The 22,710-nt window shown below is 41.5% G+C and overlaps 1 protein-coding gene across 4 annotated transcripts in view; it reads right to left on the minus strand.

The window, feature by feature from the left end:
* LOC110501376 (tissue factor pathway inhibitor) overlaps window positions 1-22,710 on the minus strand; it is a 41,729-nt gene that overhangs the window by 1,914 nt on the left and 17,105 nt on the right. Inside the window, exons 2-5 of one of the 4 annotated variants that reach the window (XM_090215512.1) lie at window positions 7,110-7,313; window positions 1,711-1,887; window positions 760-861; window positions 25-81 (exon numbers count right to left, since the gene is read on the minus strand). In XM_090215512.1, the coding sequence (XP_090071638.1) occupies window positions 25-81; window positions 760-861; window positions 1,711-1,887; window positions 7,110-7,313 (540 nt within the window). The remainder of the gene's footprint in view (window positions 1-24; window positions 82-759; window positions 862-1,710; window positions 1,888-7,109; window positions 7,314-22,710) is intronic. The other 3 variants (XM_021578898.3, XM_021578899.3, XM_090215511.1) reach the window with 3 other exon arrangements.

Here is a 22,710-nt window from a genome sequence, read left to right on the forward strand (position 1 = left end):
GCATTCCTGGGTTACAGTACTAACCTGCGGCCTGGTGTTGATGATTCTGCTGCATGTGGGAGGCGCTTAAAGCAAACTCATCTGAAAGAGGAAATATTTAGCATATTCACATGCTGCTTTCAATATGAGACTGGATCATGCATTTCTCCTTCCTTTTACCAGTATTAGAAGTTGTGATACTGTAGTTAACTTAGGAGTTAATATCAACTCACCATGACAGAAGAGATATATACTGTAGCGATACAGTTCCACAAGGGTGCATGGTGTTGTCATTTCTACTCTCTCTATAAACCTTCTCCCTCAGCTTTTTCCTCTCTCCCTCAGAATTGTCTTAAACAGAGCTGACAGGATATCAGCCCTTCCACTTAGTGTCTGTGGTTCATAGTCTTCAGAGACCCCACAACCCCACTTTCCTGGCCCTGCCAATCAGAAGGGCTGACAGAAGGGCAGACTGGCATGCTGGGAAAATGAAAAGCTTCTTGGACAAACAGTTTAATATACTGAGGCTATGTACAGTATCATGAAGAATTACTGTAGGGCTACATGCAACATTAATGCACAAATGAAACAATTACTTTCTGTCTGATTATTGAAACATTAGATCAATATATGGTTATGTTTATAGAGATCCATTTTGTTAAATCAGATTAGGCCTGCCTGAAATATCTTTGGTGCTACTGCACAATTAATTGTCTTCTTTAATCAATTACTAGAGCTAACATTTGTTTAAGAAATAAAAATACATAAACATTGTCTTACCAGTTACTTTGACAGGTTGTACATTAGGTTTACTAGTGGGTTTTGGGACGGTGACCTCCAATTTAGGAGTCACATCCAATTTAGGGGCCACATTGGCGTTTTCTGCCATGAAACCAAAACATTAGAGTTTACTTACATAATAAGTTACATCATGTAATAGAAATGTAATATTATACAAACAGTTTACTATTGTTAAAACCTGTTTACCGAGGAACTATTGTAATATGATATACTGTACAACATACAGTTGTTATTATACTTATGGATTCAGATTTATTAAAGAGAGAAATTATTTTGAGCCCAATGAAGATGGATTAAAGATTCTGATGAAAGAATGAAAATGTAATTATCTTTGAGTTGTCGTCAAGACTTTTTTTTTTTTTTTACATTGTTTGTCCATTTATATTAAACACAGACTTCCAGCTAGCGTTGGTCACAGTAGAACAATTTATCCAATATTTTCTTTGACAAATGCAGTAAATAAATGAATTTAAATTCATTCAAATCGGACTAAAATAATTAACTATGCTCAAAAGGCCCAAAAAAACCAGATCTAAATGCAAGATGAAGCATGACTTGATGGTTTGAAAAAAATCCATCAACAAGATAATTTGCAAGGTAGAGCAACATCGACTGGGCAACTACATTGAAATGACTCTCCTGTGGGTATTTGGTCTTTTAAAGAGGTATGACTGCCTAAAAGCCCAGGCATCACAACAATGACATTAATGCACTTTGAAGAAGTAATATACCCCCCTAGCACATTTCTATTACAAGAAGCCTTGATAGTGCTGCTATGGCCGTAAGTCCAAACCTTTTCCCTTACATTTGAAAATATTGATTAGCCTCACTGATCAAATCTTTCTTGCAAACCATATGATTGGTTGGTCCCTTTTAGACTACTTGGGTGTCACGCAGTGTTTTGAAGAACAGTGTTCGATGCCGAACTACCTGGGTTCTGGCACCTGGCCTGGCACTCTTTCATACTCTTGAAGTTATTGGCGTTGCCGAAGCAGCCTCCGTAGTAGAAGTGCTTGCACTCCTGGCTCTGGCTGTCAAAGAAGTAGCGCGTCACCAGACCTCGGCATGGCCCCGGAGCCTCATCCAGGTGACAGGGACTCTTGTCAGCTGGGGGGAGATGGACAAAGAGAGATGGAGAGGGCAGAGAGAGAGAGAGAACATTATTGAGAAACTGAAAAAGGGGAGAAATGGGTACTAGCTACTGGATCATTTGAAAAGATGATAGCTGGGAAATGTGAAAAAGTGCAGTATAGGGAATGGGCTACTGAGACATACTGTTCACTGAAATCAAATACAAATCTACACTAAGGACCCTTCGCACCCAGTCAATTGACTTCAAGGGAAATTGTGAATCATAGAAAAAAAAGTGGTGGCACTAAGACTGGAGTGCTTAGAGAGACTGACTGAAAAGCTGGAGAAAGGAAGAGAGAGAAGACATACTTAGGCATGGAGGAAGATAGTGTGGGCTGCTGACACAGTCATGAATAGATAGATGTAAAATAGATGTGGAGAGAAAGGTGAATTGACTGGAGAAAAAAAGAGAGAGCGAGAGGGGAAAGTGGAGGTAAGAAAAATACACCACATTACATTGAGGAGAAATGGAGGTGCAGAGATGCTGACTTGAAAATCTTACTGGAGCCATAGTCAAATGCTCTAGTGTCGATGAAGCATGTGATGAGAACTAAGCAGATACAGTGCATTCGGAAAGTATTCAGACTCCTTGACTATTTCCACCTTTTGTTACATTACAGCCTTATTCTAAAATGGATTAAACAGTTTTTCCCCCCTCATCAATCTACATACAATGCCCCATAATGACAAAGGAAAAACTGGCAAAAAAATTAAAATGGATAAAGAAATAAAAAACGTAAATATCACATTTACATAAGCGTTCTGACCCTTTACTCAGTACTTTGTTGAATCACCTTTGGCAGCGATTACTCCTCGAGTCTTTTTGGGTATGACGCTACAAGCTTGGCACACCTGTATATGGGGAGTTTCTCCCAATCTTCTCTGCAGATCCTCTCAAGCTCTGTCAGGCTGGATGGGGAGCATCGCTGAACAGTTCATGTCCAGGCTCTGGCTGGGCCACTCAAGGAAATTCAGAGACTTGTCCCGAAACCACTCTTGCGTTGTCTTGGCTGTGTGCTTAGGGTCTACGGTGCCAAGAAAAAGTATGTGAACCCTTTTGGAATTACCTGGATTTCTGCATGAATTTGTCATCAAATTTGATCTGATCAAGTCACAACAATAGACAAACATAGCGTGCTTAAAGTAATAACACACAAATTATAGTATTTTCTTGTCTATATTAAATACATAATTTAAACATTCACAGTGTAGGTTGGAAAAAGTATGTGTGAACCCCTAGGCTAAAGACTTCTCAAAAAGCTAATTGGAGTCAGTTAACCTGGAGTCCAATCAATGAGACAAGATTGGAGATGTTGGTAAGAGCTGCCTTGCCCTTTAAAAAACACTCACAAACTTTTAGTTTGCTATTCACAAGAAGCATTGCCTGATGTGAACCATGCCTCTAACAAAATAGATCTCAGAAGACCTAAGATTAAGAATTGTTGGCTTGCATGAAGCTGGAAAGGGTTACAAAAGTATCTCTAAAAGCCTTGATGTTCAGTCCATCAGTCCACAGAATATAAGACAAATTGTCTGTAAATGGTGAAAGTTCAGCACAGTTACTACTCTCCCTAGGAGTAGCCGCCCTGCAAAGACGACTGCAAGAGCACATACTCAATGAGGTTAAGAAGAATCCTAGAGTATCAGCTAAAGACTTACAGAAATTTTTAGAACATGCTAACATCTCTGTTGATGAGTCTACGATACGTAAAATACTAAACAAGAATGATGTTTATGGAAGGACACCACGGAAGAAGCCACTGCTATCCAAAAAAAACATTGCTGCACATCTGAAGTTTGCAAAAGTACACCTGGATGTTCCACAGCGCTACTGGAAAAATATTCTGTGGACATATTAAACTACAGTTGCATTGTTTGGAAGGAACACACAACACTATCTGTGGAGAAAAAAGGCACAGCACACCAACATCAAAACCTCATCCCAACTGTAAAGTATTGTGGAGGGAGCATCATGGTTTGGGGCTGCTTTGCTGCCTCAGGGCCTGGACAGCTTGCTATCATTGACGGGAAAATGAATTCCCAAGTTTATCAAGACATTTTTCAGGAGAATGTAAGGCTATCTGTCCACCAATTGAAGCTCAAAAGAAGTTGGGTGATGCAACAGGAAAACAAACCAAAAAAACAGAAGTAAATCAACAACAGAATGGCTTCAACAGAAGAAAATACACCTTCTGGAGTGGCCCAGTCCTGATCTCAACCCAATTGCGATGCTGTGGCTTGACCCCAAGAGAGCAGTTCACGCCAGATATCCCAACAATACTGCTGAACTGAAATGGTTTTGTAAAGAGGAATGGTCCAAAATTCCTCCTGACCGATGTGCAGGTATGATCCACAACTATAGAAAATGTTTGCTTGAAGTTATTGCCGCCAAAGGAGGGTCAACCAGTTATTTAAATCAAAGGGTTCACATGCTTTTTACACACTGCACTGTGAATGTTTACACGGTGTGTTCAATAAAGACATGAAAACATATATTTGCTGTTTGTGTGTTTAAGCAGACTGTGTTTGTCTATTGTTGTGACCTAGATGAAGATTAGATCAAATTGTATGACCAATTTATGCAGAAATCTAGATATTTCCAAAGGGTTCACATACAAAGGTGAACCTCCGCACCAGTCTGAGGTCCTGAGCGCTCTAGAGACGGTTTTCATAAAGGATCTCTCTGTACTTTGCTCCGTTCATCTTTCCCTCAATCCTGACTAGTCTCCCAGTCCCTGAAAAACATCCCCACATAATGATGCTGCCATCACCATGCTTCACCGTAGGGATGGTGCCAGGTTTCTTCCAGATGTAGATTGATGAAGAAAAATATATAATTTTATCCATTTTAAAATAAGGCTGTAACGTAACAAAATGTGGAAAAAGGGAAGGGTTCTGAATACTTTCCAAATTCACTGTATATCATTGATGCAATTTCGATGTTTGAGTTGCTTTGTGTATCACCAACTTTGATTGAGAATATATTACTGCAACTCTTCTCACTGCATCCAAGTTGCTTGACATAGGCGTTTCAAAGAGCTGTCAGTCAAGGCGAGCTCAAAAATATGAGCTCCCCACCCACAGCCTGTCTTTCCAAACTTCCTGGTAGTTAGCCATGAGAGAAAAAGTAATTTTCAGAATGACTGTTCAGGACCCTTAACATTTTAAAGAACGGTTTGTTTACGTTATGCCTTTCAAACTGGAACAACCATTTCAGTAAGGGATGCAAAGAAATCTAACTGATTGGATTAGTTTAGAAAAGGTATGTTATTCATCTTTATGAAGCACAAGATAAATCAATCAATCAATATACCTGCAAAAACTATTTAAAAAAATGTACATCTGCAGTAGAGCATGCTAGAAATTAGACAATGATGGGTGTGGTTTTGATTCAACAATGGTTATTAACACCAAGAGTGGGGTTATGTTACACCAATGAGTGGTTTTGGTTCGATGTGCTGTGTATGAGGTTCAGACCCTTGTATTAAAGTAAAACTAGGCCTTCAAAGTAAGGCCTTATGAAACACTTTTGGTATCGTGTTGCATTTTATATATATATATATTTTTTTTAAAAATGTATTTTATTATTATTTATGATAACGTTCACTTAGGATCTCATTTGGTGAAGTCCATTTGACCCAAAAAGTGATGAATGCAACAACCATGTCTCTGTCACTAACAAATAGACATGGGTGGTAAACTCTACAATTCACTCAAAAGGTAAGGCACTCTGGGAAATATTCAAAATCGGTTTTACACTAAACCAGTGGTTCCCAACTCCAGTCCTCGATTACTCCTAAGCATACACATTTTTATCGTAGCCCTGGAAAAGTACACCTGATTCAACGTGTCAACTAATCCTCAGGCCCTCAACGAGTTGAATCAGGTATGTTTGTCTGGGGATATAACAAAAACGTGTGCTGTTGGGGGTACTTGAGGACCGGAGTTGGAAACCACTGCACTAAGTAGGGTGTTCATTTAACATTGGTTCCAGTGTGTATGTCAGGGTTTCCCAAACTCGGTCGTCAGGACCCCAAGAGGTGCATGTCTTGGTTATTGTCCTAGCACTACACAGCTGATTAAAATAATCAACTAATCATCAGCATTTCATCACTTTAAATCAGCTGTGTAGTGTTAGGGGAAATAGTGATGTTACGGTTGATACCGGAGAGATGAGACCAATGTGCCCTGAGTCATGAAATTACGACATTTGAAGCGGTATCCCGATGCTTATATGACTTTATTAGAAGCATATGATCAATGACATCCAAAGATTCATTTTGTCGAACAACCACCTGATTGGTTTAGTATTGGTTTCGGTAGAAGACAAAAAAAACTGTCCTGCGTGTGCGATGTCATCTATAATAATTTGGCTGTTTCTAAATTATTTTCACCAGCAGGTGCCACTAGTGTAAACAATGTTGCCCAAAGCCTCGCGTAATTAACCTATTTAACACAATTGGCTGGAAATGCTCAAGGGCTTCAGGACGCTTAGTTTCCCCATCACTAGCAAAAACCAAAACGTTCACCCCTTAGGGTCCCGAGGACCGAGTTTGGGAAACGCTGGAGTATATGGTCCCACTCTTTCAGTGTTATTTAACACTGAATAATTTGCTGTGCACGTAGCCAATCAGCCAACAGCGTCATTGTCACAGTCTTGCCAATAGATTTGTCTGATAGTTTAATAGAAAAACATCCACATTTCTTTGAAATGGCACTGTGTGCATTATGGGAATGTGTTGGGTGAGTAAATGTTTGGTCTGACAGTCTTATCAAAGTGAAAACAATGATAGCGTTCCTCCCAAAACCATAAAGCACTAAAACTATATTGCTAATTTTAACATATGATAGGACACTGTGAACTACTTACTATTATTCAATAAAACCTGCATTCCAAAGCAACTATGTCAATGATGTCATTGTGTTTATTGTCTCAAAGATAATGTCTAATCTATTTTGATACATTGGTAACATGGCTGATGATTGAGTTGACCAGGGAACAGAGTAAATAAAGCAAGTACAAACTACAAAAGGTACATATCCGAGCAAAATGTGTATGCTTGTTTCAGATGTCTAAAAAAAAAACAAATGTGTCGCTCTGAATATGCAGTTTCCTGGTAGAAAAAGGAAGCATTTTTCACATATCAACAGTCACATTTGACCTGCAGAGAAATCAGAGAAAGGGTCCAACAACTCACCAGACACCAGGCACATTCCCTCACAAGCTTCCAAGGTCTCAAAATTGTTGGCGTTGCCTCTGCAGCCACCGAACTCAAAGGACTCGCAGTGGCCCGTGTCAATTTCGAAATAGAAGCGCTCCTTTAACACCTTGCAGGGCCCTTCATCCTTCTTTAGGGCACACAACTCGTGGAAAATGAAGAGCTCGGGCTGGGCTCCATCTGCTATGAAAGGAAGAAAGCCAAAGTTGGCATACAGCCATGCACAGATATACAGAATCCCATGGAAATGCTCTGGTGTAATTTAGGTCATCGCTGTGCTTTAACCTGAGGCTTTGGACTAGGTTGGAACTTATCTCTGGTACAGTCCAAACGACTCCAATTTTAGTAGTTCAAGACCCCTCGCTGCGTTCGGATAAATTATTTGACATTACAGCCTCGCTGGTAACTCAACAGTCCTGAATAGAATTCAACATGTACAGAATTCTCAAGAAATGCACCTAATTAGACAGACTTCCAGTAAGTGCACTCAACAACAAAACCCTAAACAGTATAGCTGTGACTTTCACGGTGATTTTTAAATGCATTCCACCAAACGCACATACCACGTGTTCTACAAGACATGGGAACAGATGACTTGGAATAGTATCAAAACATCTTCACAGCAAGCCATCAAGATGTTAAATCACCATCTCAGTCTGGGGCTAGAGTCAGCCTGCTGTGAAAGTACCGTTCCTTCAGATCAGGGATGGGGAGGGGGTTGAGTGACAGCCTGCTTTCCAGTGGTTGGATCACTTAACTTTCAACATCCTGATCTTCATCTGCCAAAAGGGACTGGGTTTTCCTTTTCTACACATTGTAGATCAGGTTAGTTGACCCCTCTGTTTGCTTAAGGCTACCTTCTATCATATACAGCTGGTCACACATATAATGATTCAAACAACTGCAACGTGACAATCAAGATCGATACCCTCTATCTTATATCGAAACTTGTCAAACATCAACAGTCATCCAGCGTGCCACTAGTGTAAACAATGTTGCTCAAAGCCCTTGGAAATGCTCAAGGGCTTCAGGAAGCTTAGTTTGCCCATCACTAGCAAAAACCAAAACGTTCACCCCTTGGGGTCCCGAGGACCGAGTTTGGGAGACGCTGGAATATATGGTCCCACTCTTTCAGTGTTATTTAACACTGAATAATTTGCTGTGCAAATCATTGCTGTGCGTCATTGTCACAGTCTTGCCAATAGATTTGGCTGATAGTTTAATAGAAAAACATCCACATTTCGCTTTGTTTGTGAGGGTTTGATAGCAAACACCCTGACAACTATTAATTGCTGCGGGATTCCCTGCCCAGCAACACCTGCAGACTCCACAACCCCACCATTTTGCTCAGGCCCCAGCCAGCCCACAGCAGGTCAGCTGTCTTAACAAATACCCTCTCGCCAGCCTGCTGCTAATGAGAACACAGGCATGGCATTCCAATCTGCCACCTCTTCCAGGGATACAATTCCTTCTTGTAACGAGGCCGGAAACACTAATCAAAAATGCAAACCTCTGGGTTTATGGCGGTTCGCTTTTGCAGGGGAGATTAAATGTTTTCAGAGTATGACTACAGATATTTTTATTTACATTCCTTTGTCCGGGCAGATAACCAGAGAGAGAAGAAGCTCTTCCAGGGGATAATTACACAGCAGGCAGGCAATCCACATTCTGTCTTCGTCTCTGTACCACTAGGCCCTCTTTGGCTGTGTAAACATGCATCTGTCCTTAGACTCCCTAAACAAACTGCACAGGGCAATAACGACAAGTTCATGCCTCGTCTTTCCCTCAAAGCAAACACACAGCACCACCCTGGGTGCAACAGGAGTTACTTCGCTTGTCAGTCCTAAGATCTTTGAAAAGTAAAACGAGGGGAAAAAGTGACTGCTCATTTGTTCCACCGTGCTTCTTTTAAGTGGAAACTGGGAAAAACAGCTTGTTTTTTCAAAGATGTGTAATAAGCGAGGAGAACTCTTCCCAAAGAGGAAAGAGAAAAGAGCATGTTCCTATTGATTTTATCTGCCTGGTGAGGCCAAGAGAAATACTGTACAACAGACAGTGTGTATTTCCTTCACTTATTGTCCAATGTCCAGCCGTGCTAATGTGGGCCATCCAAAAATACAACACACCTAGAGACACAACCGTATCGCCTCAAATGTTGGGCAACTAAAAACTTGATCTGAATAAAAAAGAAAATCATTGTTATTGCACCAGAGACTATTTTCCATTAAAATATGATCTTAGAAACTTGAAAAAAGTTATAGCCTTGGTGCACAGCAACTGTAAACAAGTTGTGTTCTACCTAATCAAGCTAGTCATTATTTGAAATAACACAGAATTGGACATATCGTGAAAATCAAGTGAAACTTCACCAAAAGACCTCATTTGACAGTACAGTGCATCCATAAGTTATTTTTCAGACCCCTTCTCATTTCTCCCCTTCCACCCTCCCTCCCTATCAAAGTATGTCTGCATCTCAAGACTAGACCAATGTGCCCTTGCACTGAATGCCAATGAGTTGGGACTATTTATGTTCATCTTCCCACAATACATAAAAAAAAGCCTGGTTGATGCCAACCAATAGATCAGCTTTTTCAGCTCACCCCAATACATGTACTGTAGAGCCTGGCACAAAATGTACCAACACATTTTTGGCCTCTTCATTTGGATAATGAGCTGAATTACTCAACACTGGTGGTGTGCCTAACTTCTTGGTAATGAAGAAAACGGGCAGGTTGACCCGAGTAGAGGCTCAGTCGTAGCTTGTTTAGAGAAATGTCAGGGGGAAGGCAGCGTTAATTTAATTGAGATAGGAGACTTGACATTTGTCAGGCCTGAAAAACAAACATAATTCAAAATCAACAATGTGAGGGCATACTATATTATAACCCCATAACATGATAAATTGAAGAAGACAAATTGGATTGGTTTAAAGGGTGTGTCCAAGTGATTGTTCCAAGTAGTTCCAAGTCCAAGTTAGTCACCATTATCAAAACAAAATGAATCGTGTGGATGAAGACATAAGTCTAACTGTAATGTCAAGAAGTAAGGGTAGGTCAACTGATAGTAACATGAGTCAGCGATTATGTCGCCCTTATGACGGAGGGTTCAATTGTCACCACAAATTATTTACATGACCAAATGTTGCAAGAGAGGTTTTCATCCTAGTCATAAGGTAGGCAAAGTTGGGTGTGATCACTGTAATGACAGTATATAAAGTAAAGGGCACATCATCCCTGGCTGTGCAAACAAAGCCTAAAAAGATACCAGCGCAACAGGCCATGGTCATTTCCAATGAAATATGAATTTCCAAGATGTAGGCGTTTGGTTCTGCTTTCCCTGTAAGGTTGAGAGAGAGAAGAGAGAGAGAGAGAGCATGAAGTAGTGAGAGCAAGACAGAAATGGGCAGAGGAGAGGCAGGAAGAGAGGCTCAGAAATAAATAGGTGACAAGCACCATTCAACTAGGAATCAGAGTATTAGAAAAGGAAGATGATACAGCATGATACAAGGAGATTGATAGATAACGGTGATGACAGAACACGAGTCATGGGTCCTTGAGAAAATCTCACACAAATTAAAGTATACCTTTCAGAGGCGACTAATTATGACCTCATAATCACAAGCATCCTGTGGTTGCTATAGAAGAAGGCTTATCTCACTTCACATTAGAGATAAAAGATGCCTCAAGCACTTTCCAAACGAGATCCCCCCAAAAAAACAGATCAAAGGAGCCTGGGTGAAGTGTTTTCTACATGGAGTACACTGTTACCACTTCCATTGATATTAAGTGCTTGGCTCTCCAAGAGACTTTCAGAAAAGCAAGGTTCATTAGCAGACACCTTAGTGACCTCTAACTTCAAACCCATTCATTTTTGTCTTGTTTGCTGGAACTGCAAGCAAAGCCTTGCTTAATTTTCTAGAAGTCTACAACGAAAACCATGATATTTTTTTCTGTATTAGTGTTGCTCAGACAGTTTCTCTCTCTTCCATAGGGACAACTAGGGATGCAATAACAGACGCATATGTTGTAACTACTTTTGCTCAATAACTTATCCCAATTGCCCGTATTGGGCTTGAGTTTGGATTCAATATAGGTTGTCTTTAGTGCAACTGCTCTACCATGATATGGCATCTCCAGAAACATCCCTTGACAAGAGGCAGAAAGAGTTATTTGCGGCATCGCTGTCAAGGATGACCAGTGTGTAACCCAAAGGAAGGGAGTTGGATGACACTAGTCGACGTGGCGCCAGAGGAAATGGCAGCAGTTTTACGGGCGCCCAACTAATTGTGCTATTATACGTTTTTTTTTTTCCTAATTTGTAACTGGTTTTGTACATATTGTTTCTGCAACCGTATCTTACGGCAAAAATAGAGCTTCTGGATATCAGAACAGCGATGACTCAACAAGATTTGACAAAGATTTTTCTTCAACAAACAAGACGAACAAGACATCCTCCAAACATCTACGTTATTTGCAAGAGGAAGCGACGCAGGTACAGAGGACAGAGCCGGATGCCTGGACTCAAAAAAGGCGAGTGGAAAAGCTGCCGTTACGGTCAATACTACTCGCCAACGTGCAATCATTGGACAATAAACTAGACGAGGTACGATCATGAATATCCTACCAACGGGACATCACACTGTAATATTTTATGTTTCAGGGAATCGTGGCTGAATGATGACATGGCACGAAATCTAAGGAAGTCTCTAGATTTTGCTCGCCTGAAGTAGAGTATATTGTGATAAATTGCAGGCCACACTACTTGCCAAGAGAGTTTTCAGCTATACTTTTCATGGCTGTTTATTTACCACCACAGACAGATTCTGGCACTAAGACACCACTCAGTCAGCTGTATAAGGAAATAAGCAAACAGGAAACCACTCACCCAGAGGCGGCGCTCCTAGTGGCCACAGACTTTAATGCAGGGAAACTTAAATCAGTTAAACCAAATTTCCATCAACATGTTAAATGTGCAATCAGAGGAAAAAAATTCTAGATCACCTGTACTCCACACACAGAGATGCGTACAAATCTCTCCCTCACCCTCCATTTGGTAAATCTGACCACAACTCTATCCTCCTGATTCCTGCTTACAAGCAAAAATTAAAGCAGGACCCACCAGTGACTCAGTCTATAGAAAAGTGGTCAGATGAAGCAGATGATAAACTACAGGACTGTTTTGCTATCAAAGAATGGAACATGTTCTACATCACGTACATACCCCAACCAGAAGCCATGGATTACAGGTAACATAAAGGAAGCTTACAAGAAATCCTGCTATGCCCTGCGACAAACCATCAAACAGGCAAAGGGTCAATACAGGGCTAAGATTGAATCATACTACACCGGCTCCGACGCTCGTCTTATGTGGCAGGGCTTGCAAACTATTACAGACTACAAAGGGAAGCACAGCCACGAGCTGCCCAGTGACACGAGCCAACCAGACAAGCTAAATCACTTCTATGCTTGCTTCGAGGCAAGCAACACTGAGGCATACATGAGAGCATCAGCTGTTCCAGGCGACTGTGTGATCACGCTCTCCTTAGCTGACGTGAGTAAGACCTTTAAACAGGTCAATATTCACAAGACAGCGGGGCCAGACGGATTACCAGGACGTGTGTTCCGGGCTTGTGCTGACCAACTGGCAGGTTTCTGACATTTTCAACATGTCCCTGATTAAGTCTGTAATACCAACATGTTTCAAGCAGACCACTATAGTCCAAGAACACAAAGGCTACCTCCCTAAATGACTACAGACCCGTAGCACTCACGTCTGTAACCATGAAGTGCTTTGAAAGGTTGGTACTGGCTCACATCAACACCATTATCCCAAAAACCCTAGACCCACTCCAACTTGCTTACTGCCCAAACAGATCCACAGATAATGCCATCTCTATTGCACTCCACACTGCCCATTCCCACCTGGACAAAAGGAACACCTACGTGAGAATGCTATTCATTGACTACAGCTCAGCGTTCAACACCATAGTACCCTCAAAACTCATCACTAAGCTAAGGATCCTGGGACTAAACACCTCCCTCCGCAACTGGATCCTGGACATCCTGATGGGCCACCCCCAGGTGGTGAGGGTAGGTAGCAACACATCTGCCATGCTGATCCTCAACACTGGAGCGCCCCAAGGGTGCGTACTCAGTCCCCTACTGTACTCCCTGTTCACCCACGACTGCATGGCCAGGCACGACTCCAACACTATCATTAAGTTTGCAGACGACACAACAGTGTCTGATCACAGCCTATAGGGAGGAAGTCAGAGACTTGGCCGGGTGGTGTCAGAATAACAACCTATCCCTCAACGTAACCAAGACTAAAGGATATTATTGTTGACTATAGGAAAATGAGGACCAAGGACCCCATTCTCATCGACGGGGCTGTAGTGGAGCAGGTTGAGAGCTTCAAGTTCCTTGGTGTCCACATCAACAACAAACTAGAATGGTCCAAACACACCAAGACAGTCGTGAAGAGGGCACGACAAAGCCTATTCCCCCTCAGGAAACTAAAAAGATTTGGCATTGGTCCTGAGGTCCTCAAAAGGTTCTACAGCTGCAACATCAAGAGCATCCCTGCTTGGTACGGCAACTGTTCGGCCTCTGACCACAAGGCACTACAGAGGGTAGTGCGTACGGCCCAGCACATCACTGGGGCTAAGCTGCCTGCCATCCAGGACCTCTACACCAGGTGGTGTCAGAGGAAGGCCCTAAAAATGTCAAAGACCCCAGCCATAGACTGTTCTCTCTACTACCGCATGGCAAGCGGTACCGGAGTGCCAAGTCTAGGACAAAAAGGCTTCTCAACAGTTTTTACCCTCAAGCCATAAGACTCCTGAACAGGTAATCAAATGGCTATCCAGACTATTTGCATTGTGTGCCACCCCCCAACCTCTCTTTTTACGCTGCTGCTACTCTCTGTTGATCATATATGCATAGTCACTAACTATACATTCATGTACATACTACCTCAATGGGGCCGACCAACCAGTGCTCCTGCACAGTGGCTAACCGGGCTATCTGCATTGTGTCCCACCCACCACCCGCCAACCCCTCTTTTACGCTACTGCTACTCTCTGTTCATCATATATGCACAGTCACTTTAACCATATCTACATGTACATACTACCTCAATCAGCCTGACTAACCGGTGTTTGTATGTGGCCTCGCTACTGTATATAGCCTGTATTTTTACTGTTGTTTTATTTCTTGACCTACCTATTGTTCACCTAATACCTTTTTTGCACGATTGGTTGGAGCCTGTAAGTAGGCATTTCACTGTTGTATTCAGCGTACGTGACAAATAAACTTTGATTTGAATTGATGAGTATCTCCTGTGGAAATAGAATATGCTACATTTGTAAGGACATTGATAAGGGCATATTGAAATCCTTGTTCAAACATAATTATATACTGAACAAAAATATACATGCAACATGTAAAGTGTGGTCCCATGTTTTTGAGCTGAAATAAAAGATCCAAGAAATGTTCCATATGCACAAAAAACATTTCTATAAAAATCGGTTTACATCCCTGTTAGTGAGCATTTCTCATTTGAAAAGATAATCCATCCACCTGACAGGTGTGTAATATCAAGAAGCTGATTAAACAGCATGATCATTACCTAGGGGCACCTTGCATTTTTGCACTAACTGTCAAAAACCGTTTCAGGGAAGCTCATCTGCGTGCTTGTCGTCCTCACCTGGGTCTTGACCTAACTGCAGTTTGGAGTCGTAATCGACTTCAGTGGGCAAATGCTCACCTTTGATGGACACTGGCACACTGGAGAAGTGTGCCCTTCACGGATGAATCCTGGTTTCAACTGTACCGGGCAGATGACAGATAGCATGTATGGCATCGTGTAGGCAAGCAGTTTGCTGTTGTCAACGTTATGAACAGAGTGCCCCATGGTGCAAGTGTGGTTATGGTTTGGGCAGGCATAAGTTAAGGACAACAAAGACAATTGCATTTTATCAATGGCAATTCAAATGCACAGAGATACCGTTATGAGATCCTGAGGTCCATTGTTTTGCCGTTCATCCGTCACCATCACCTCATGTTTCAGCATGATAATGCACGGCCCCATGTCGCAAGGGTCTGTACACAATTCCTGGAATCTGAAAATGTCCCAGTTCTTCCATGGCCTGCATAGTCACCAGACATGTCACCCATTGAGCACGTCCAGGATACTCTGGATCGACGTATACGACAGCGTGTTCAAGTTCCCACCAATATCCAGGAACTTCGCACAGCTATTAAAGAGGAGTGGAACAACATTCCACAGGCCACAATCAACAGCCGAATCAACTCTATGCGAAGGAGGTGTGTCGTGCTGCATGAGGCAAATGGTGGTCACACCAGATACTGACTGGTTTTCTGATCCACGACCCCTACCATTTTTTTAAAGGTATATGGAACCAATAGATACAGTGCCTTGCGAAAGTATTCGGCCCCCTTGAACTTTGCGACCTTTTGCCACATTTCAGGCTTCAAACATAAAGATATAAAACTGTATTTTTTTGTGAAGAATCAACAACAAGTGGGACACAATCATGAAGTGGAACGCCATTTATTGGATATTTCAAACTTTTTTAACAAATCAAAAACTGAAAAATTGGGCGTGCAAAATTATTCAGCCCCTTTACTTTCAGTGCAGCAAACTCTCTCCAGAAGTTCAGTGAGGATCTCTGAATGATCCAATGTTGACCTAAATGACTAATGATGATAAATACAATCCACCTGTGTGTAATCAAGTCTCCGTATAAATGCACCTGCACTGTGATAGTCTCAGAGGTCCGTCAAAAGCACAATAAATGTCGTTCCACTTCATGATTGTGTCCCACTTGTTGTTGATTCTTCACAAAAAAATACAGTTTTATATCTTTATGTTTGAAGCCTGAAATGTGGCAAAAGGTCGCAAAGTTCAAGGGGGCCGAATACTTTCGCAAGGCACTGTAGATGCATATCTGTATTCCCCATCATGTGAAATCCATAGATTAGGGCCGAATGAATTAATTTAATTTCACTGATGTCCTATGAACTGCTGTGTTAATATTTTTGTTCAGTGTATATATTTGTCCATCTGCCTATGTCGCACTTCCGCATCTGCGGTGCAATGTGACAGAGCAAGAGTGATCTTTTTTTCTCACATTCAAATGACTTACAAACCATTTTGAGTCTCACAGACACGATGGTGTTCTCCGTTTTGCTCTTCGACTCCCACAAGCATCTTGGGGCTCATCGGAAGTTGGTACAGCCAATCTGGCAACTTCTGTCCGAAGAGTTTGGGTCACACACTAATATGGGACTCTCAAGAACATGTACATGTCAGTTGCTTTGCTCTAGGATGCCCATAGGCCTCAAGACTCGACTGAAGGTGCCCGGGTACCAGTTGAAAAAAAATGAATGGAAGTATATATGGAGAGTGTTGAGACAAAAATAAAGGGTTAAATACATGAAGCAAATCTAAAAATGCTTCCTGATCTTTTTAATATCTCTCAGATATAGGACAGACACTTCAGAATAAACTTCCTTTAGTTTTTTAAGGGGGGGGGGGGGGGCTATTTGTTGTTCAATGCATTTGTATGGGCTAGGGCTGACCCCATTTAGTCGACTGGTCGAGTGTTTGGTCAACCAAGTATTTTTTTAGTCGAGCAGTTGCATGTAAAACATTTTTTTTTTTATGGCACATCTTAATTGATGCCTGTCTCAGTGTACTAATCCATTGCAGGGGCCGCGGCGATAGCACACCAGTATCACCAGTAGTAACTTTAATTCCCATCATCTCTAATCTACAATGTTTATTTGGTAACCATCATTTCTGTTAATGCATTCAATATATTATTGTTACAGTCTTTTACTGTTCTCATTGTCAGAGTGGACACATTGTTTGCAGAAAGCGCACAACCTAGGCTGAAATATATTTTCAATAATAAAACATTGTTTTTTTTATAGCTGTTTGATGCTGTAAAATTATATTTGTTGTTATTCAAAATATATTTCACAAGGATTTATATGGTACAATGATTAAAAAAAAATTTTTATTAGAATGCAAAAACTAAAATACCCTATGTGTAGCACCTTTAAGCTTGGTATAGTTAGCATACTTATTATCTATATACTGTATACATATAATTGACCACTTTCCTTTCATAACACTATTTAATTGGAATATGTGTGTGGGGAAAATCATTATTGGTTTCATGGTGGTATCGTCATGGGGATTATAGTTGTGTTTTCACAAAACAAGAGAACACAAAGCTCGTATACTGTATGCACACAGGAGACCTTGAGCAATCAGCAGAGTAATCACCTCTTTGTACTTGTTTGTGTTTGTTTGTTCAAAAAGGTCTCCCATCTGCCAAGTGAGTCTGAGAGGGACTATCGTGGGACCTCTACATTGTAACAGTAGTTTTAGCGGTTAGCTCTGCTAGCACATCCAAGGACATCCCTTAAATGATTTAAACCCTCTTTATTACTACACATTAAACCCTTTGAATTTAAACAACTTAAGAAAAAGGTGCTAAATAGACACAGCTATTTAGCCTGAGTTACAACAAGAAAAAGTTACAAGAAGCTGAAACAAGTGTACAAGCGACACCTGAAGTAAAAGAGCAAGCCAAAAGTGCAGCTACGGTCTCTAAAGTAAACCAATGTATACTTGAGGTTACTATGAGGTTATAGTGCTGATTTTGGACTGCGATATCTGAAGTACAAAGCTAACAAGTCAGATGCACCTGAAATATCTGAGCGTTTCAAAGACACAATTCACTATCCAGTATCCATGCGAAAATGGTTTCTGCCAAACCAACGAGTCCATCCTTGAAGAGGATGTGATTTGACTGTAGAAACGATGGAATAGATAGGAAACCAAAAAGAGCTTTGTCTGATGTCACCCTTAGACCGATCCACACTGTAAGTGCGCTCTTGATTAAATGGTAAAATCAATATGTACTTATTTTCTGCAATGCAGGTCATCAACATTCAAACAATACAAATGAGAAAAAAGGGACTCCACATTCAATATACAGCTGAAGTCGGAAGTTTACATACACTTAGGTTGGAGTCATTAAAACCCATTTTTCAACAACAAATTTCTTCTTAACAAACTATAGTTTTGGCAAGTCAGTTAGGACATCTACTTTGCGCATGACAAGTAAGTTTTCCAACAATTGTTTACAGACAGATTATTTCACTTATAATTCACTGTAATACAATTCCAGTGGGTCAGAACTTTACATACACTAAATTGACTGTGCCTTTAAACAGATTGGAAAATTCCAGAAAATTATGTCATGGCTTTAGAAGCTTCTGATAGGCTAACTGACATAATTTGAGTCAAATGGAGGTGTACCTGTGGATGTATTTCAAGGCCTACCTTCAAACTCTGTGCCTCTTTGCTTGATATCATGGGAAATGCTGGAGGAGACAGTTACAAAAGTGTCTATATCCACAGTAAAACGAGTCCTATGTCGACATAACCTGAAAGGCCGCTCAGCAAGGAAGAAGCCACTGCTCCAAAACCGCCATCAAAAAAACTACGGTTTGCAACTACGGTTTGCAACTGCACATGGGGACAAAGATCATACTTTATGGAGAAATATCCTCTGGTCTGATGAAACAAAAATATAACTGTCTGGCCATAATGACCATCGTTATGTTTGGAGGAAAAAGGGGGATGCTTGCAAGCCGAAGAACACCATCCCAACCGTGAAGCACGAGATTGGCAGCATCATGTTGTGGGGGTGCTTTGCTGCAGGAGGGACTGGTGCACTTCACAAAATTGATGGCATCACGAGACAGGAAAACGATGTGGATATATTGAAGCAACATCTCAAGACATCAGTCAGGAAGTTAAAGCTTGGTCGCAAATGGGTCTTCCAAATGGACAGTGACCCCAAGCATACATCCAAAGTTGTGGCAAAATGGCTTAAGGACAAAAAAGTCATGGTATTGAAGTGGCCATCACAAACTGACCTCAATCCTATCGAAAATTTGTGGGCAGAACTGAAAAAGCGTGTGCTAGCAAGGAGGCCTACAAACCTGACTCAGTTACACCAGCTCTGTCAGGAAGAATGGGCCAAAATTCACCCAACTTATTGTGGGAAGCTTGTGGAAGTCTACCCAAAATGTTTGACCCAAGTTAAACAATTTATAGGCAATGCTACCAAATACTAATTGAGTGTAGGTAATCTTCTGACCAACTGGGAATGTGATGAACGAAATAAAAGCTGAAATAAATCACTCTACTATTATTCTGACATTTCACATTCTTAAAATAAAGTGTTGATCCTAACTGACCTAAGACAGGGAATTTTTACTTGGAATAAATGTCAGGAATTGTGAAAAACTGAGTTTAAATGTATTTGGCTAAGGTGTATGCAAACTTCCGACTTCAACTGTATATACACAAAAGGTACGTGGACACCCCTTCAAATTAGTGGATTCGGTTATTTCAGCCACACCCGTTGCTGACAGGTGTATAAAAATCTAGCACACAGCCATGTAATCTCTATTGACAAACATTGGCAGTAGAATGGCCTTACTGAAGAGCTCAATGACTTTCAATGTGGCAACGTCATAGTAAACCACCTTTCCAACAAGTTAGTTTGTCAAACTTCTGCCTTGATAGAGCTGCCCTGGTCAACTGTAAGTGCTGTTATTGTGAAGTGGAAATGGCTAGGAGTACCAACCGCGATGTGGTAGGCCACACAACCGGTACCACCAAGTACTGAATCGTGTAGCGTGTAAAAATCATCTGTTCCCAGTTGCAACACTCACTACCGAGTTCCAAACTGCCTCTGGAAGCAACGTCAGCACAATAACTGTTCGTCAGGAGCTTCATGAAATGGGTTTCTTTGGCAGAGCAGCAGCACACAAGCCTCAGATCACCAAGCGCAATGCCAAGCGTCGGCTGGAGTGGGGTAAAGTTCGCCGCCATTGGACTCTGGAGCAGTGGAAACGCGTTCTCTGGAGTGATGAATCACACTTCGCCATCCAATGGACGAATCGTTGTTTGGCGGATGCCAGAAGAACGCTACCTGCCCGAATACATAGTGCCAACTGTAAAGTTTGGTGGAGGAAGATTAATGGTCTGGGGCTGTTTTTCATGGTTTGGCTTGGCCCCTTAGTTCCAGTGAAGGGAAATCTCAACACTACAGCATACAATGACATTCTAGACGACTCTGTGCTTCCAACTTTGTGGCAACAGTTTGGAGAAGGCCCTTTCCTGTTTCTGCATGACAATACCCCCTGCGCAAATCGAGGTCCATACAGAAATGGTTTGTCGAGATCGGTGTGGAAGAAATTGACTGGCCTGTGTCATGTAAAAATCTTTCCAGTGTGAAATAGATCCCAATCGTTCTGATTGTGTTGTGATTGTGACGTCATGTTGTAAAATGTCTCACGGCGTGAAAATAATAATAATGGCACGTGTCTCTTTGTGTGGATGGCTGAGCTCGTGCGGATGTCTCTCTCAAACTTTTCTGGGCGTGTGGTTTTGCTAAATCTGCCAATGCAGACTCCAGCATTAAATGCTGAGGGTTTATATGAGAAGATGTTTTGTGATTGAAAAGACTGCTCTACTTTTTCGATTGATAGCCGTCTTGAACAAATATGTGCACTCTCAAAACTAATGCTCGAGGCTGAATGGAAGCAAGTCCCCACAGCAATGTTCCAATGTTTTATAACACACTTTTTGCAAAACTGTAAACACAACTCACTGCTTTACACTCAGTTTGCAAAATAATTACACACTTCTAGCAAAACTGTAAACATTGGTCTCTACATTGCTACACTATTTCGCCAATTGCCTTTCCATATTGACACATGTAAAAACACTTTTAGATAATGAGTTCACTTACAAATCAGAGCTTGAGCACTATAAATAGGCCAGAGGTAAACATTTGGTTTGGACAACAATGGAGGCCAATACTGGACAGAGAGTGAAAACTAAAGACAGAGGGGTGAGAACTAGAGGAGGATGAGGAAGTGAAGAAGTGAAGAAAGAAGTAAGAGGAGGAGGAGAAGGAAGAGGTGAAGTAGGACATGGGAGAAGGAAAGGACGGGGAAGAGGAAGGGGAGTCAGGAACACAATAACTGATGAAATCAGAGTGACTGTGGTTGACCATTTTGACAACCATGGGATGAGCATGAGGGAGGCTGTGCAACGGGTTCAACCAAATCTGAGCAGCTATACTGTTGCAGGTATCATCCAGATGTTACAAAATGAGAACCGGTAAGTAACTATAAGTCCTGAAGTCTTACTGGTACAGTAATATGTACTGTACTTTAATAATGAGAAGAATCTATCACTCAAACCATTCAAATATTTTTACAGATCTGCAAGAAAACCAGTATCTGGTGAAAGAGGTTGACTGTTCACCCCAGAGCAGGAGACCCACATTGTAAATATGTTCATTGAAAATAACTGCAGACTCAGAGAAGTGCAGGACCACATAATGGCAGATAACACCATATTCCAAAACGTCAACAGAGTGAGTCTCTCTGCACTGTCTCGTCTACTGAAACACAATAGAATTAGGATGAAGCAGCTGTAGTTTCCCTTTCGAAAGAAACTCAGACCGTGTAAAACAACCGAGATATGAATATGTGCAGGTAAGCTATACTATCCTATCATTGCTACTGGATCTGGAAGTGTATGGTGCTACATTCATATTGACTGATCCCTGTCTTTTCGTACTGTGCTACATTGTTGTCTTGTCTCTTTCAGAGAGTCATGGAGCTAGAAGCAGATGCAGTGCATCATGAGCTAATATATGTGGACGAGGCAGGTTTCAACCTTGCAAAAACAAGGGGCTGCGGCAGAAATATCATCGGACACCGTGCTGTCATCAACGTCCCGGGACAAGATGGTGGCAAGATAAAAATGTGTGCGGCTATTAGTCAAAACAGAGTCCTTCACCATCATGCAATCCTAGGCCCATACAACACTGCACACATTTCTGGACAACAGACTAATCCCTAATGACCAGGGGCCAGAGCAGCCCAGGTACGTTATCATCTGGGACAATGTTAGTTTACACCGGGCTGCTGTGGTCCGCAATTGGTTTACAGGTCACCCACTTTTCATAGCACTGAATCTCCCCCCATACTCTCCATTCTTGAATCCTATTGACAAATTCTTCTCTGCATGGTGTTGGAAGGTGTATGATCGCCAACCCCACCAACGCATACCCCTTCCACAGGCAATAGAGTAGGCTTGTGGAGACATCAATCAGGGGTCATGCCAGGCCTGGATACGGCACTCCAGGCCATACTTTCCACGCTGCCTAGCTCAAGACAACATCGCATGTGATGTGGATGAAGTCTTACGGTCAGACCCACAAAGGCGAGATGTAGTCAAAATGTTTTCTGTTCTTTTCTTTCTAGCACAAATGTTTTTGTTTTCTTCTACTGCGCTTTTGTTGTTTGAAGAGTGTTACAACATTTTGAGAAACAAAATATATAACTTTTTCCCCTTATTTGTATTGATAGTGTGTTATGTTCACTATTTTTGATTTTTTTAAAGAGTGAAGAGTTTTGTTGTTTGCAAGAATTGTTTGCTTTTGCACGAG

The sequence above is a fragment of the Oncorhynchus mykiss genome, chromosome 22 (genome assembly GCF_057628025.1).
Source record: "Oncorhynchus mykiss isolate SJ-2025 chromosome 22, ASM5762802v1, whole genome shotgun sequence".
Taxonomy (NCBI): Eukaryota; Metazoa; Chordata; class Actinopteri; order Salmoniformes; family Salmonidae; genus Oncorhynchus; species Oncorhynchus mykiss.